Genomic DNA, 17,044 nt, shown 5'->3' with positions numbered 1-17,044 from the left:
TTGTCTCATAGTTCCCATCACCAATCTCTTTCCACTTATGACTGTATGACTATAACTTGTTGCTGGCAATCCTTATGATTTATATTGATATATTGACCATCAATTGTGTTGTAAATGTTGTACCTTGATGAACGTATCTTTTCTTTTATGTACACTGTGAGCATATGCACCAAGACAAATTCCTTGTGTGTCCAATCACACTTGGCCAATAAAATTCTATTCTATTCTATGATTAGTTTTGTAGCAGTTTCCACCTGATAATTTCAAATACTCAGCTATATTTTAGGTAAGTTTCTTCTGTGTGTGCCATCCTCATGATGAGAAATACCATATTTTTCGATGTATAAGACGCACCTTTTTACCCCCCAAAAGAGGGTGAAAATCTTGGTGTGTCTTTTTTTGCCCCTGCACACCCCACTTTTGGAATCAGGAAGGGGATCGTGGGTCTGCTGCCGAAAAGCGCTTTCCTTTGGAATCGGGAAATCATGAGAAGGAGGACAAGGGTGTGCGCCTCTGCAATGTGCAACGGGAAGGAGCATTTTCAGGCAGCAGCACTGCAATCCCCTCCCTGAATCTGAAACGTTGCTGGGGAGTGAAGTCAATGTGACCTTTGTCTGGCCTTAGCTGCTCATTGGGTGGCCAGAGGGGTGACCAGCCTTGAATCGTGGGGCCCACCTTGCTTGCCGAAGCTGCTGGGCAAATTCTCCCCCCCACCATCCTGAAGAGGTTTGTTCCTCAGGCTGTGTCCCGACCCTCCCCCCAGAGCTATAGATAGGAAGACAGGGCATTTCGGGAGCAGAGCCTTCGGTGCCAAGTCCCTCTTCTGCAGCCATGAAAATCATCCCCCACCCCACTCATTCCAGTTAAATGCATGTAGAGTGATAGGGTTTGTTTAAAACAGATAAAAAGATCTGTGCTACTCATTATTAAAATCAAGTGGAAGTGTGGACACAGCTGATCTTGATGCTGGTAGGCAGAGGCAGAATTCTTTTTTTCTTGTTTTCCTCCCCAGAAATTAAGGTCTTATACTCCGGTGCATTTTATACACCCAAAAATACAGTAATATGCTAACATGAAGGGACTATGCTATACTACCTTATACTATTATATACTACTAATTTATACTATATCTCATAGTATTTCTTGGTCATGGCTTAGTGTGCTATATGAAATTGACATTTATAAGCCATGATTTATTGTGCAACATATTGTATATACAAATTCTGACTTGCTTTTACTTAAGAGTGATGCATGAATCCAGCAATTGTCCAACTCAGTATGGTTGCTTTGCATCTTAATAATTTTTTATTAGTAGAATAAAATTTTGTTGAACAGTGATATATATGTATAATTATGCTTCTTTCAAAAATAATGAACTAGATGAAAAGGAAGTTTTTTTAAAAAAATTACCTAGTTTTTAATTTAGTAGATTTCTCTAGTGATTTAATAAATTCAGAAATAACTTTCTGAGGATGTTTTTAAGAAAGTAAAATGTCTGACTAAGGATCCTCTTCAAAATATTAAAAGAAAAGAATCAAAATGGAAGAGAAATAGATGTATTAGTTTTAGTATACTAAGAGATACAGTAATTTTAAATGTACCTAATGATTCTTGATTGCTCTATAGGAAGAGTTCCCGTCTCTTCAAGAGACTATGAAGTGCCATATATTTTCAGTTTCTAATCTTTATTAATTAATATTGAAATGTATTATGAGTAATTAAGTTTATTATTTCTGTCCTAATGTGGTTCCTCTTTACCCTATTTGTTTTTATGCAAACCAGATAAATAATTCAGAAAGAATTTTAGAGTCTGCCCTTTATAATTGCAAAGCTTTCAGATAATGTCAAGGATTTGTATTATTTATACCTTTTAAAAAGTAAGTCAGGATAGTTTACCAAGACATTAATTGGCATGTTAATAACATCAGTTTGAACAATCTGCTGATAAAATATTTGAAAGTAAAGGTTTCGCCACTTTCACTTTGTCTCTTTAATCTTTAAAAAGAAAGGGAGAGGCTATTGCAATACCCCTTTCTCTACTGACTTTGTCAGCTTTTTCTTCTTCTTAGCAGAATGGATGCTTTGCTGAATCTGGATAGATTAGGGGAAGTCCTCGGGGGAGGTCTACGACAATTTGCTGCAGCCAACTCGCCACGGCCAACTTACTGCGGCCAATTTGCCATGGGACAAGAATTATACTAATATCAAAGAAATGGTGGAATAGTATCATTAAAAAAAGGATACAAAAGGATGGACAAAATGAAATGTGAATGACAAAAATTAATTTTTTAAAATTAATTTTAAATAATTAAATTAAATGGTTAAATTGTTCCATGGCAAGTTGTCCCGCAGTGAGTTGGCCATGGTGAGTTGGCTGTGATGAGTTGGCTACAGCAAGTTGGCCGTGGCGAGTTGGCTGCAGCAAGTTGGCTGTGGCTAGTTCTTCCATTCTGCCTCAGGGAAACTCAGACCTGCCGCAGCAGTAGTGAGGAAGAGATAGAAATGTGATCTACCATTGCTAGTATTCCCTTCACTTATTGCAGCCTTGTTTGGGCTCAGGACTTCAGTTTTCTCACCATGGTGGTGAAGGAGATCTGAAAGCTTCAGTTTGAGGACCAGGGAGTTATGTTACATTATGTTACTGAATAATAAGATTTGTTCTTGCTGAAAGCAAATCCTTTTCTGGAAGGTTTTTATCCAATTATACTCTTTTTGATGAACTATGCATAAATTATACAGAAAGATAAAAGCTTTTGACAAGTAGAATTTTCAAAGCACTGTTCATCAGCTATTGATTCTTAACAATGAAGACTTGTGGCTTTTTGGAACAAATATTTTTTTTTGCTTTATATGTACATAGAATTGTTAATTATCTTTCCTTGATCTTATGGTAAAGAGAAATGAATTCATCCAAAGGCTTCTTGTTGTTTATCAGATTCTACATATGCTAATTTCCTTGATTGATTCTGAAATATCTGCATATAATTCTGTATACTTAATAGTGGTAAAATTGCACATATTTTGAAATTATTGCTATGGCATCTATTTTCCTGGCACTTTTAGATTTATGACTAATTGGAATGCCAAACTTACAAAGGTACTAAAGTATAATTATGTAATTTTCTCCTGATCTTTCAGAGTCTTTTTGCGAGCAATTAATCAGTATGCAGATATGCTGAACAAAAAATTCCTTGATCAAACCAGCTTTGAGCTACAGGTAAAACATACACCAAATATTGTCTTCCTTATTTCTAGAAGTCCTTCTCAATATATAGTTCTATGGTCCTCTTTTTTTAACATTCTCATTGAATATGCTATCTATATGTGGCATAAGATATGATATGTATGTAATTATTTATGATAGACTGATAATTTGTATATTATAGATATTTAGAGTTTATACATATTTTGGACATCATGACAATCTGTATTTCACTTATCCATATTATTTAAGTTCTTTTTATAAAAATGTTATTAAAAGTTTTGATTACGATAATAAAAGATAATACAGACTAAAAGAGAAAGAAGATGCAAAAAAGCAAGGGGAAAAAAGTAGAAAAATATCAACCTTAAAAAAGTAATCTCCACTTTTTTCATGACAAGTATAAAAAAGTTCACTATCTCTTCACCTTGTTTTCATCCCATACCTCATCTTTTACTTATGGTTATCTATAAATAACATCTTCTCTAATCTAGCTATCAGCAAAGAGTTGGACTCTTTGCTGATAATTAGATTAATATTTATTCAACTCAATATTCCATATTTCAACTCTTAACTGTAGACATGCCAACATTTAAAGAGTGGTTTCACTTTTTAAGATCACAGATACCCTTCACTTTAAATAGAAAGGCAATTAAATATAAAGCCAATTTAAATGATATCAGATTAGAAAACATAAAATAAATGTAGGGGAAAAAAGCTTAAATAACATGTCTATTGTAATCAAAGCCATAACATGTTTTTTTCCTTTCCAGATGTTAGTTAAATCCAAACAGAATCACCCCAAACATGTCCTATTCAAATAATTTTCCATCTCTCAATTTTTAATTATATTAAAAACCACATTTAGGAAACATAAAGAAATTCCAGGATCCTAAGATAAACAAAAGTTTAAAATTTAACATGACAAAGGGGGATAATTTCTCCTTTAAAGAAAAGAAGCTCACAAAAATTCCTTACTTCAAATGGAAAGACATTTAAGTACAAAACCAGTTCAAATACTACCAGATTAGTATGCACAAAGCTCCATTTGTGGCTGGAGCAAGTATGACAAAATGCCTTAGCTCCTGATTCACCCTCCAGGAATTGCTGCTTCTGGGGAAGAATGGTGGATTGAAGATAACTCCACCAAAAGTAGAGCTGATGTTTGCAGCAAAAGACAGAGAGCCTACAAGTAGATTGGCTCCTTCAATCCTATCTGGATAAAGAGAGGATGTGAGATCACCCAAGCTGTTCTCCATACAGTTGCTTCACATTTATTATTTAAGAAGAAAAATTCCAAAAGGTTATTATACCATAAACCAAATTTCAGAAGAACTTAATTGGTTTTTCTAATCTGTTTTTTTAAAAACCAGGTTCCCATGATTTTGTACTGGCATATTAGTAATAATACATAAATGTTTACACATTTTATTCCTAAAACAAGAATATTTGACTGTATGGTTATTTTGTGGCCTACCTCAAGTCTTTTCTCCATAGATGGGGAGGAACAGGCTCCAGCTCAACCCCTCCAAGACTGTGGGTTCCAGCATCCCGGTACAGTCAGCTTACACCATCGCTGACTGTGGGGGAGGAAATACTGACCCCCAGGGGAAGGGTGCGCAACTTAGGCGTTCTCCTGGACGATCGGCTGTCCTTAAAAGAACACTTGACAGCCGTCGCCAGGGGAGCATTTTATCAGGTTCACCTGATTCGCCAGTTACGCCCCTTCCTTGATCGGGACTCCTTACGCACAGTCACTCATGCCCTCATCACTTCCTGCCTGGACTATTGCAATGGTCTCTACATGGGGCTCCCCTTGAAGAGTACCAGGAGGCTCCAGCTAGTCCAGAATGCGGCCACGCGGGTGATAGAGGGGGCACCGCGTTGCTCCCATATAACACTCATCCTGCGCGGCTTGCACTGGCTGCCGGTAGCCTTCTGGGTGCAATTCAAGGTGCTGGTTACCACCTTTAAAGCGCTCCATGGCTTAGGACTGGGGTATTTGCAAGACCGCCTTCTGCCACCGATTGCCTTCCAACGACCTGTGCACTCCCACAGAGCGGGCCTCCTCAGGGTGCCGTCGACCAAACAATGTAGGTTGGCGGCCCCCAGGAGGAGGGCCTTCTCTGTGGCGGCACTAGCCCTATGGAACGAGCTACCTCCGGGGTTACGCCAACTCCCCGACCTCTGGGCCTTCAAACGTGAACTGAAGACTTTATTATTTCACCGAGCGGGACTAGCTTAAGACGTATTTTAGCGAAATTTTAAATGGGTTTTAATCGGTCTTTGACCGTTTTAGTGATTCGGCCACTAAATATTTGCTTTTAATTGTTTTTAAATAGTGTTATTTATTATATTTATATTATATTGGTGTGTGTATTTTAATATTGGCTGTACACCGCCCTGAGTCCTTCGGGAGATGGTACGGTATAGAAATGTAATTATAAATATAAATAAATAAATAAATAAAAATATTAATGTTCATATAAGCAGGTTCTTCTTCAGACTTCAAGCTTTCCTTTTCCTTTCCCAGAACTCCCCATGCTATTATTTCAAGCTTTTTATATTTTTGGCTTCGTAAGAAATTTACATTGCTGTATCTCAGGATTTTTCTCAATAGATAAGGCATTTAATGAAGTGCAAAAATCACCAACTGGATTTTGTAAGCCAAGGCATCCCAAAAATCTGCAGCTTCATCTTGAAAATTCTGTTGAATATTTCTACCAAACAAGATCCAAATACTAATGGTCAAACTGCCTATTTTCATCAAAGCAACTCAGAGAGAGAGGGCAGTTTTGTATGTTAGCTAATTGATCTTTTTAGGGTGTAGTCTTGAATTAAAAAGAACCCCAATAATAATCATCGCTTAGAATGGAATCAGAAACTGATTTAAACTCAAGAGGATGTCATTAAGGCAACTTGGTTCCATAATAAAGGAACCAGTTGGGATTTCTTTATTTTAATCAAGCAAAGATAATATCACTTGTTTTATGTCATATAATTTGCTCAGATGCTTTATTGAATAATTTTTGCAAAGCCAAATTTTGCTCAAAAAACAAACTTGTGGAGCTACTCTATGACTTAAAGGAAGGAATGAACAGAAATCTAAACAAAACAGAAGTTGATAACAGAAGATGGACAGGTAGAGAGCAGAGAGCAAGTGGGGAGGTGAAATCTACCATCAATCTAGCAGCCACCTCCAGCATGGAACTCCCCAAATGCAACAATACACAAAGATTCTGTTAATAAATATATAGTAGCTTGATGTTTTCTTGATATTAATATACACAATATAAATTACATCTTTGCTATTTACCTGTATCAATATATTTCAGTATTAAAATGTTGACAATTTTTGTATTTTTTACAATTTCCAGCTTTGGAACAACTATTTTCATCTTGCTGTTGCTTTTCTTACTCAAGAGTCATTACAACTGGAGAATTTTTCAAGTGCTAAAAGATGCAAAATACTTAACAAGTAAGTATGTCAGATAAAAACCACGAATAGGAACTTGAAAGTTTATTAGCATAATATTACTTGAGATGCTCAGAAAACTCAAGACAGGTTGACAAGTAATCATAGTATGATGAAAGGTTAGATTTGAAACTATGATTCAAGTATTTATCATACTTTTAGCATCAAGTTAGAATCCAAAATTAAAGTATAAAGCAAACATTCACCTTACATCATATAAATGGAGTAAAAATGCTTAGAATTACCATTAGAAATCACCATTTTAATCCTCTAGTTTTTCCTGTTCATTTTAATCTCATTTTAACAGTTGTTTAATATTATATTGCTATAAATGTGGAGATGATGGAAATTTTGTATGATGGCTACATTAACCTCTTTGATTAGAGGAGAACAAGATCTATATTTATCATTGATTGAAAAACCCCTATAATTTTTTTGCGTAAAAGAGAAAATGAAGTATTTATTATTAGTTGGTTTGATGATTAGAAAAAAACCCTTTCTTCTGTAATCATAAAGCAAGAGATAATTGTATAATTACAAATATAATTATCTGCAAATATATTTGCTACTTTTACTTTTTATTAGTTTGTGTTAGTTTTTATGTTCTTTGTAAAGCTTGCAACAAAAATATATAATAAAAGTTCTTGTAGCTAATTTTGAGATTAATTTTAATGTGAATTCCATGAATAAATCTTGGACATTTGTCATGCCTTTGCTTTTTCTAGCTTTAGAGGAGTAGTTCACAGATTTTATTTAAAATTTCATAGTTTTAAAACTCATATAAATTACAGTGCATTGAATTTAAACATTTATTTATTTTCTTTTTATTTATCAAATTTTTAAATTGTTCCTCTCCCTCACATTTGTACTTTGGGTGATGTACAAATAAATATTTAAACCATTTAATCCTAACCATTTATATAAAATTTTAAAGAATCATGATGTTAAAAATGAATTAAAAGGTGGTGGCAGGGCTTTCAGGGCAGTAACCTACTCTATGGTTGCGTGCTTCTCCATGCACCCCAAGCAAGGCCTCAGAGTGGGAGCCCACCTCACCTCCAGGAGGAGAATGTCCACAGAGACAATATGTCTTTCCAATAGGATTTTGTGAATGCAAAGAGTTTTGATACAGCACGGTCTATATTCATACTGTGTTACACATTATTTCCACTGTTTCCCTTCCTCTCCCTGTCCCTGTTCTTTTCGTAGATTTTTAGAGTGGTTGTAAATAATAGAATTATACTCCCCTTCTTTTTACTTTTAGAAGTGAACAACATGGAACTTCATCCATGTTTAATCTATTCTTTCAGTCCAGCCCTCTCAATCCTACATCCTCTCAGAATTGCTATTGTTGGAAAAATAGGACGAGATATGTGCCTCAGTGAATTATTCAAAATAAAGTAGAAATGAGATTAGATAGATGATAGACAGACAGACTGACTGACTGGTTGTTGGATCCAAACAATAAATTCTGTCACTAATAGAGTACCAAAAATGTTAAATAAAGAGATGTTTATGAATTTGCAGATAGCAACTAGTTTGTAGCTTATAACAGTAACCATTTTTATAGTAGTGATGCCAATTTCCCAGCATCAGAGATATAAACATATTGTAGAGATACATGTTTGCATAATGTCTTGTTCATAATTCATTATAAACGCCCATATTGACTTATTGATGCAGCTCATTACAGCTTTAGAAAGGTAAAAATCTAAGATATTAATAATTGGAACTGAACTAGTATTTTCTGTGATGGAGGCAGCCTTCTCCTAAGCTTAAAACAGTGGGGTTATTAAATGGAAAGATGTAGCAGAGGCCTTTGTAACACCACAAGCACTTATTTATTTTTGTTTATCCAAAAACTCAGGCTGTGCAGAAACAAATTCAGGCTTACAACTTCTGTTGGTTACTTTCTGCATTAAAAGCTTCATTTATTCACATGTTTATGAAGCTCAGATTTTAATGAATCAATATTTATTTATTTATTTATTTTGTCACAACATCATACAAAAAGATTATATAGTATATACACATATAAACATATATAGGAAGAAGAAAAGAAAAACAATAGGACAGGAACGGTAGGCACGTTTGTGCGCTTATGCACGCCCCTTATGGTCCTCTTAGGAATGGGGTGAGGTCAATAGTAGAAAGTTTTTGGTTAAAGCTATTAGGATTATGGGAAGAGACCACAGAGTCAGGTAAAGTATTCCAAGCACTGATGATTCTGTTGCAGAAGTCATATTTTCTGCAATCTAGATTAAAGCGGTTTACATTAAGTTTAAATCTATTGGTTGCCCTTGTATTATTGCAATTAAAGCTGAAGTAGTCTTTGACAGGAAGGACATTACAATAGATGATTCTGTGAGTTAAACTTAGGTCTTGTCGAAGGCGACGGAGTTCCAAGTTTTCTAAGCCTAGGATTTCAAGTCTGGTGGGATAAGGTATTTTGTTGTTTTCAGAGGAATGGAGAACTCTTCTTGTAAAATATTTCTGGACACGTTCAATTGTATTGATGTCAGAGATGTGGTGAGGGTTCCAAACAGGTGAGCTGTATTCTAGAATTGGTCTAGCAAATGTTTTATATGCTCTGATTAGTAGTGTGGTGTTTTGGAAAAGAAGCTACATAAAATTAGGTTTACAACTCTTAGAGCTTTTTTGCTATGTAGTTGCAGTGGGCTTTGGCACTTAGATCATTTGACATGAAAACTCCAAGGTCTTTAACGGGATGGGGTCATCTGTAAGGTAATGTCCATCTAGTATGTACTTAGTTTTAGAGTTCTTTTTCCTATATGTAAGACTGAGCATTTGCTGGTTGAAATTTGGAGCTGCCAATTTTAGACCAAGCGGTTAGATGGTCAAGGTCGTTTTGAATGATAGAAGTGTTGTCTGTGGTGTTAAATAGTTTGACATCGTCAGCAAAGAGAACACAATTACTTGAGATATGGTCACAAAGATCATTAATGTATAGAATAAAGAGTGTTGGTCCAAGGACGCTGCCTTGAGGAACTCCACTCTTGACAGGAACAGGATTTGATAAAGCATTGCCAATTTTGACCACTTGTTGTCTGTTAGACAGAAAAGCAGATATCCATTTGTGGAGGGGTCCTGAGATGCCATAGGATGTTAGTTTAAGGAGAAGTTTATCGTGTACTACTGAGTCAAAAGCTTTGCAGAAGTCTATGTAGATTGCATCTATTGATTTGCCTTGATCTAGATTTGAAGTCCATATGTTTTTGCAGTGGAGAAGTTGTAAGTTACATGATAACTTTTCCTGAAACCAAATTGTTTGTTGGAGAGTAGGTTGTTAGTTTCTAAGTGTGAGGTAATGGATTGATTGATGATAGATTCCATGACTTTGCAGGTGACGCAGCAAAGGGAGATCGGTCTGTAGTTTTCGACTAAGCTGGGGTCTCCTTTTTTGAAGATGGGGATGACTGTGGCTAGTGACCAAAGTTTGGGAAGAGAACTGGTAGTGAAAGCTTTATCAAAGATAATACTTAGGGGTTCAGCTATATTAATGGAAAGTTTTTTTAAGAAATATGCACATAGACCATCAGGTCCAATAGAAAGTGATGGTTTTAAGTTGTGAAGAGCTTTACCAACGTTGTCTTCTGTGAAATCTATATGAGTTAAATCATCATAGTCATTGCTGGTTCGTTTGTGGAATGTTGGATATGTGTTATCGGAGTTAACAAAAACTGAGCCAAAGAAAATGTTGAAGAGGTTTGCTTTGACTGTTTCGTCATTGCATTCTTTGTTGTTAGAATCTTTTAGTGGTGGGATGGATCTTGAATCTTTAAGTTTATTGTTGACAAAATTATAAAAGGCACGATTGGAATTTGTGCGTAGAAGGTTTTCTTCTTGCTTGGTGTGGTAATTTGTGCATTCAGTTTTTATTTCAGTTCCAGAAAATTTGAAGCAGGAAGCCCACTGTGTAGAGTACCTCATTTGGTTTGATGGCTCCAAAATACAAGTTCCCGTTCAGTGTTATACTTTCTAACAAGCCTTGGCAAGCCCCAGCTTTGTCTGATAACTTTTCCTGGCATGTTTTTATTTGACTGTCATTACCTCAAGCAATTCTCAAGGGAACAATCTTTTTTGAGAGAGAATGAATTGACTCTTTCCAGAGGCTTCAATTTTGCTATGTTTCCACATTCCACATAAGCAAAACTCTTTGAGAACAATCCCCCTATGGCTCTCCTGTATTCTACCATTCATGTCTTTATACAAATTGCACAAAATAAATAGACGTTCAGAAAGATGAATGGACAGTCACACACCAAGCAAGTAACTAGCTTCGGTGTTTCCCACTCGGTCGCTGATTTCTGAAGATTGGATCCAGAAAATGCAAGTTTGTATGTCTAAATGGCCTGTAGAATGTGATAATATTCTATGTTTTTGCTTAGATTTTTGTTTCACCAAAAGAAAAATATATAATTTTGAAAATTAGATGCTATTTTAAAATTAACAAGTCTTATGATTAGCGTACTTAAATAGATTAAAAATACAATACTCTTCTGGATAAGAAAGATTGTTACAAATAAACTCTATTACTTTTCTCATTAACCTTCTAGATTACACATCAGTTTGTACCCAAACCTAGAATATAACAGGACATTCAAAATACTTATCCTCATATCCAGTACCTGTTTTATTTACATAACTCTCCTAGGCTCTCAATCACAGATGGCAACCTTCATTTCCTGCCAGTTGCTAAGATGACAGCTTCAGGGAGTAGATGTTCAGCTGTCAGCATGCTGTTTTCCTTCCTTATTTCTTTTCTAAACATAGGAGGTTTCCTCAGTATATTTTACCACATAGCTTTAATCACTAAATCAAAATTCAGTGGGAAATTTTTATTTTACCAAGTAACAAGCAAGTAAAAACACAGAAGCTAAAAATCATTTCTGGTTTCGAATACAAGATGCATTCGATATCTAATAATTTCTAAGAACACCATATACTGTATAGCTGTTTTTATTCAAAGTGGCAAATTCTAGCTGAATTGCTTATTGAACTAGAAATCAAGATGATCATGGAAAAGTCAGGGAAGTGCTGAGTAGAACTCTAATCATGGTAGCAGTTGATGGTGAAATCCCTTCAAATTTCTCCCAAGTCGCTTGTCAATGAGATAGGTGCCATATAAATGTAATACATACATAAATAAATAGAGTCAAGATCTTTTATCCTTTCAGAAAATCAGGATCCTTTCTTCTGGTTTGTACCCTTCCAACACATAAACACCAATGCTTAAGTTGACATATTAAGCCACCTTATAATTATAATCATAGGTTATATACATTGCTATATCTGATTTTTACTGGTAGAGTATTAATCGCTATATTTTCTTCCTGTTATTGTAATTTCTTAATTTAGGCCTTATTCTTCTAACAAGATCTAGAACACCATATACCGTATAGCTGTTTTTTATTCAAAGTGGCAAATTCTATACTTCCATTAAAAATAAAAATCCCTGAACTAGTGTTCTTAATATAATATAAATATGCCAGTCACAGCAGCTGACCTTACATGGTTAGTATTCGAGCAAAAATAGCCTCTCTGAATCAAGGCCCTCAAAGTACCCCATTTGGTTGCTTCCAATTCCTTTCTCTCTGCCTAGAGACTTACAATAAGGAAGTCCATGTTTCATCATTGTGCCACAGAGTCCAACTAATTTGGCTCTTGAGAGCACTTTCAGTCCTCTCTGTTGCTATGCTTTGTCCTCTCTGTTGCCATGTCTGGATCTCTTATGATGAATTTTTCAAACAGAATGATTCCCACTGCCCTGACTTTCTCAGCCAATTGAGAACAGTTGGCAGGTGTGTTTATGTGTGCATAAAAATAAAAGCAGGTCCATAAATTACAGTAAAGAGTCTACAGCGAAGAGAATATCCACAGAAAGTGCTTACAGCTGAGAAAATATGGCTAGATTCAGTTTGAAAATTAAAATGCTTTTCTTGTTCTGGTTTAGTTCTGACTGAGGTTTCTTGCTATGTTTCTGGTTCAAGCTCAGGGTCATGATCCATGTATTTGACCTGAATTAGTTTAATTCAAGCTTATGCCATAAAATGTAAATTATCTAGATTGCAGGGTTGTCTTCTAAAATCAAACAGAACAAATTATTTGGTTTAATTTGAATTGTTTATAGTATCCTAATTACCTTCTTCAAATTATTGCATTTGGGTTATATAAACTTCCACACAGGATACATAAGCTCTAATATACAGATCATCTGCTGTAGATAACAATAGCTGAGTGATCTTATTCAGAGATTTCATGTAAATGCTGAACATCCCGAGGGTTTCTACAATGTATAAATACCATGATATTTGATGATAGATTATTTTCATTCTGAATTTTGAGCCCAGGAAATTAAATTAAATGTCCCTAAATTAATGGGAAAAGGCACTTTTGACAATTTTATGATTTACCTGTTGTTTTTCAGATTCTTTTCATCAGTATTTTTATACTAATGATCTCACTATCATATTTACAATTATTTCCCCAGAAGCATAGATAACTTCTAGGAGAAATCATCAACTTTTCATTTTCTAGTGATTCCCAAAACATTTTAAAAACCATCATGCAATTTTTCAGCATTACTCGTTACCGTTACTCATCTGAAACTTGAAATCTATATTTTGAAATTGTTTGTCTCAAATTATTTTTTCCATATTCAAATATCGTTTCCTCAACAAACTAGATTTGGTTGTTTTACACCAGTGTTTTTGCAGAAACAGTTCCAAACTAGATCCCAGATTCACAAATTAGCAATTACAGATTGCTCCATTACCCACAGGCTATGCCCAGATTATCCCTTGGGCATAATTACCCCAGTTTAAGAACTAATGCTCTAGATGTCATCTGTATGTTTAAGGTTGTGGACAGTCAGCTATCACTTAGTCTGAGAAAACCAAAAGCTGAACACAGGATGTGTTCAGGATTCACCTGAATCTAATTTCCCTGCATATCCGTCTTTTTTTCTAAAAAATGCAACATCTAATAAAATGATATTCTATTTTTGTTTAGCTGGATAGCTTTCCAGACACCATATTGTACATTTAATTTAATTGTACTATCTCAACAGGTGTCATGGTTGTTTTAAAAAATAACTTTATAATTAATGTGATTGGATGTTCTTGATTTGGGCTATTTATCATTTGTCATTTTCTACATTCCATATGTGCTAAAATAAGCTAAACACAAAATATTCCTAAGGGTACTGAATTTGTTTTATTCAGATATCAGAGACTGAGAAATGAAAAATACTTTCATTAATCTACACCTCCACCTTAGATTCACAAGGGACAGTTATATGATATGTCAGTGAAAATCCCACAAGTGAAATGTTTACAAAAAAAATTAATACCCACTGGAATTATTTTTTCCTTTAAGAAAAATTGTCAAATACAGATGTTAAAGTAGGAGCTAGGCTGCGTGAGTTTAGAATTGTTTTTTATTTATTATTTAAATCATTTTCTTTCTGTACGGTTTTTGAATGTCAATGTATTGTTTGCTTACATTTTTCCTGTGGTTAACAGTGGAAATAATACTTAACACATTGAAAAAGCTGCCATTATTCAAAGTTATAAAATGAAATTTAGTTCTAAATGCTACTTGTTTTAGCCCCTATCAAAACTATTAAAACTATTAAAGAATTTCAATGAAAAGTATTAAAAGAATTTTAATAAACATTTGCACTTTCTCTAGGTATGGTGATATGAGAAGACAAATTGGTTTTGAGATTCGGGATATGTGGTATAATCTAGGTAAGAATCCCAATATTTGATCTTTAGATATACTGCTTGTGTGAATTTATGCCTGATTTGCAAATTTTGTGGACATATAATTGTATATTTATTTCTGTATTACTTTGTAATGATGTAGTTGACATATAGAAAATATACATACAGTAGGCTTTTTATTGTTATAGCTTGTGCAGCAAAGCCATTAGCAGAGATTTTTGATGTGACACATTATTTTATACCCATAAATTAACTCATTTCAGGAATTGCCTTTTCTGAAATTTATTCATTGGTATACAGCATGAGTAGTTCTTTTGAAAATAGGAGATTGCAGTCTAATATTAATTTTGGCTTTGTTTTTAAGTATTTGAAATATGTAACTGTTTCTTTATTTACCTTTGTTGCTTCAAATTCATTGGTATCTTTAAGTCTAGTGCAGGGATTTCAAACTGGATTTCTTTGAGGGCTGAATCAACATTGTAGTTCTCCTCCATGGGCGGGGGTGAGACGGGATGGACGCCCCCTGTAACACCCTGCCAGCCAAAACGGGGCATGAGAGGCATGTGCAGCCCCCTCTGCCCCATTTTCAGCCTGAACAGCCTTTTGCAACATTTTATCAGCCAAAACAGGGTGAACGGGGCTGCGTGCAGCTCCCCTGCACCTTGCTTTTACCCTCCATGGCCTCCTGCAGCACTCTGCCGGCCAAATATGGGCCCGTGAGGCCCATTTTCAGCTAGCAGAGGCACCGCAGGCCAGTCCTTTGATATTTCCAGGCCAGCCCCATGGGCTGGATTTAAGCACCCTAAGTTTTACACTCCTAGTCTAGTGAATGACCATACCATTTATAAATATTATAGAAAGCACATAGCACTTAAAGAAACAATATTTAAATTACTTTATAGATTTTGCTGAAAAGGCTTTGTTCTAATACATTTTTCTTATAATGTTCTTTATTTTTTTTACTCACTACCTGGAATATACTTGTTTTATAACTTGAATGTATCTCTAGAAGAAGAACAAATTTTGTGCAGAAGTAGGCAACATGGCTTCTTCTAGATAGTTTGAAATACAATTCCTATCAACCACAGTAGTATAGATTGTGGAATTTGTATCCCAAAATACAGGGAGAACTATCTGGCCCCTGGACATTCCTCTCTTATCAGTTAAGAGCATGGCCCCTTTGAGGCTTCACACACAATCTGTCATTAGACTGAAAAAGTTTCCACTTTAACTAGCTGAGAGATAAATGGAACTCTAAAAGTGAAAGTTGTCCAGGTTCAGATTTTTGTAACTTGAGTTTATTCTCTTCAATAAATCTTATTAAACCCATGGAGAGCCTTGCTTTCTGCCAAGAGATTGATTGTTTCTATAATTTAGGGCAATACTTCTTTAATTTGATTAAGTGAATTCCGGACTACAGTTATATCTTGTTAAATATAGTCAGCTGAGTCAACCTTGGGCCGGGATAGCTCAGGCAATAGAGAAGCCTGTTATTAAAAACACAGAGCCTGAAATTACTGCAGGTTCGAGCCCGGCCCAAGGTTGACTCAGCCTTCCACCCTTTATAAGGTAGGTAAAATGAGGACCCAGATTGTTGGGGGAGCAATAAGTTGACTTTGTAAAAAAATATACAAATAGAATGAGACTATTGCCTTATACACTGTAAGCCGCCCTGAGTCTTCGGAGAAGGGCGGGGTATAAATGTAAACAAATATATATATATATATATACACATTTTTTGTACTTTTGCAGTAATACATAGCACTGATACTTCTCCAGAAATGATTATTTGTAACATATAATGCAATGACCCATAGAAACCTGTGATTAAAGCTAAAATTGATATATGGAGCAATTTTGAAAGAGTACAAGACGGAACAAAACACAATTTATTGTATTGTTAATAAAATAGTTTATAATATATTTAAAACATTTAGTCATATTTTTTTGCAATTTTATTGTGGCTATTTTCTTACAATCTTTGCTGCATGGAGTAATTAACATCAGATCAGGACAATCGCTTTCATCAAATGTCAGTACAAATATTGTAAATTGAAATATCTGAAATCTTTAAAGATATTCTAAATGTAACTATTTGATTTTTAAATTGACAGCCACCTAAATGTTGGTTGAATCATATCTATTATATTTTTAAAGTACCACAGTGGAAAAGTGTTGAATATAAAATACCAATTTTATGAATAATTCTTAGCCAGGGTTATAGAATGTTCAGTGTAGTAAAGCAGTCAATGTTCCGATATATCTCCTGATTATTATGTGAATTCATATATGTAATAAGAAAGAAAATTAATATAATAGTAATTCTATGAGTTAGAAATACAATTTGCTAGAACAGTTATGTGGTAAAGAAAATGACAGTAGATACTGCCTCTTCAGAAACTTCTGAATTATTTTCTTTACTTCAATGTGTTAATCACTTGAATCAAGAATAAAGCAAAATACAGTACATAGTATTAAACAATTGAAACACCCTTATATGAACTCTGATCCTAAAACCATAAATTACAAATTACAAAACCTTTCAGATAATTTTCATAGAAACCTACTGCAACTATTCCTATGCTGATGCTATTTGTTGTTACTGGTTACCTTTATCTT

General features: G+C 34.8%; 1 protein-coding gene across 6 annotated transcripts in view; it reads left to right on the top strand.

The window, feature by feature from the left end:
- DOCK1 (dedicator of cytokinesis 1) overlaps positions 1-17,044 on the top strand; it is a 513,270-nt gene that overhangs the window by 360,889 nt on the left and 135,337 nt on the right. For all 6 annotated transcript variants that reach the window (XM_058189019.1, XM_058189020.1, XM_058189022.1 and 3 more), the window contains 3 exons: positions 3,139-3,217; positions 6,580-6,680; positions 14,391-14,449. In XM_058189019.1, coding sequence (XP_058045002.1) covers positions 3,139-3,217; positions 6,580-6,680; positions 14,391-14,449 — 239 coding nt within the window. The remainder of the gene's footprint in view (positions 1-3,138; positions 3,218-6,579; positions 6,681-14,390; positions 14,450-17,044) is intronic.

This window comes from Ahaetulla prasina, chromosome 6 (genome assembly GCF_028640845.1).
Source record: "Ahaetulla prasina isolate Xishuangbanna chromosome 6, ASM2864084v1, whole genome shotgun sequence".
Taxonomy (NCBI): Eukaryota; Metazoa; Chordata; class Lepidosauria; order Squamata; family Colubridae; genus Ahaetulla; species Ahaetulla prasina.
The sequence above is the reverse complement of the archived record's forward strand: the minus strand, read 5'-3'. Positions and strand labels throughout refer to the sequence as shown.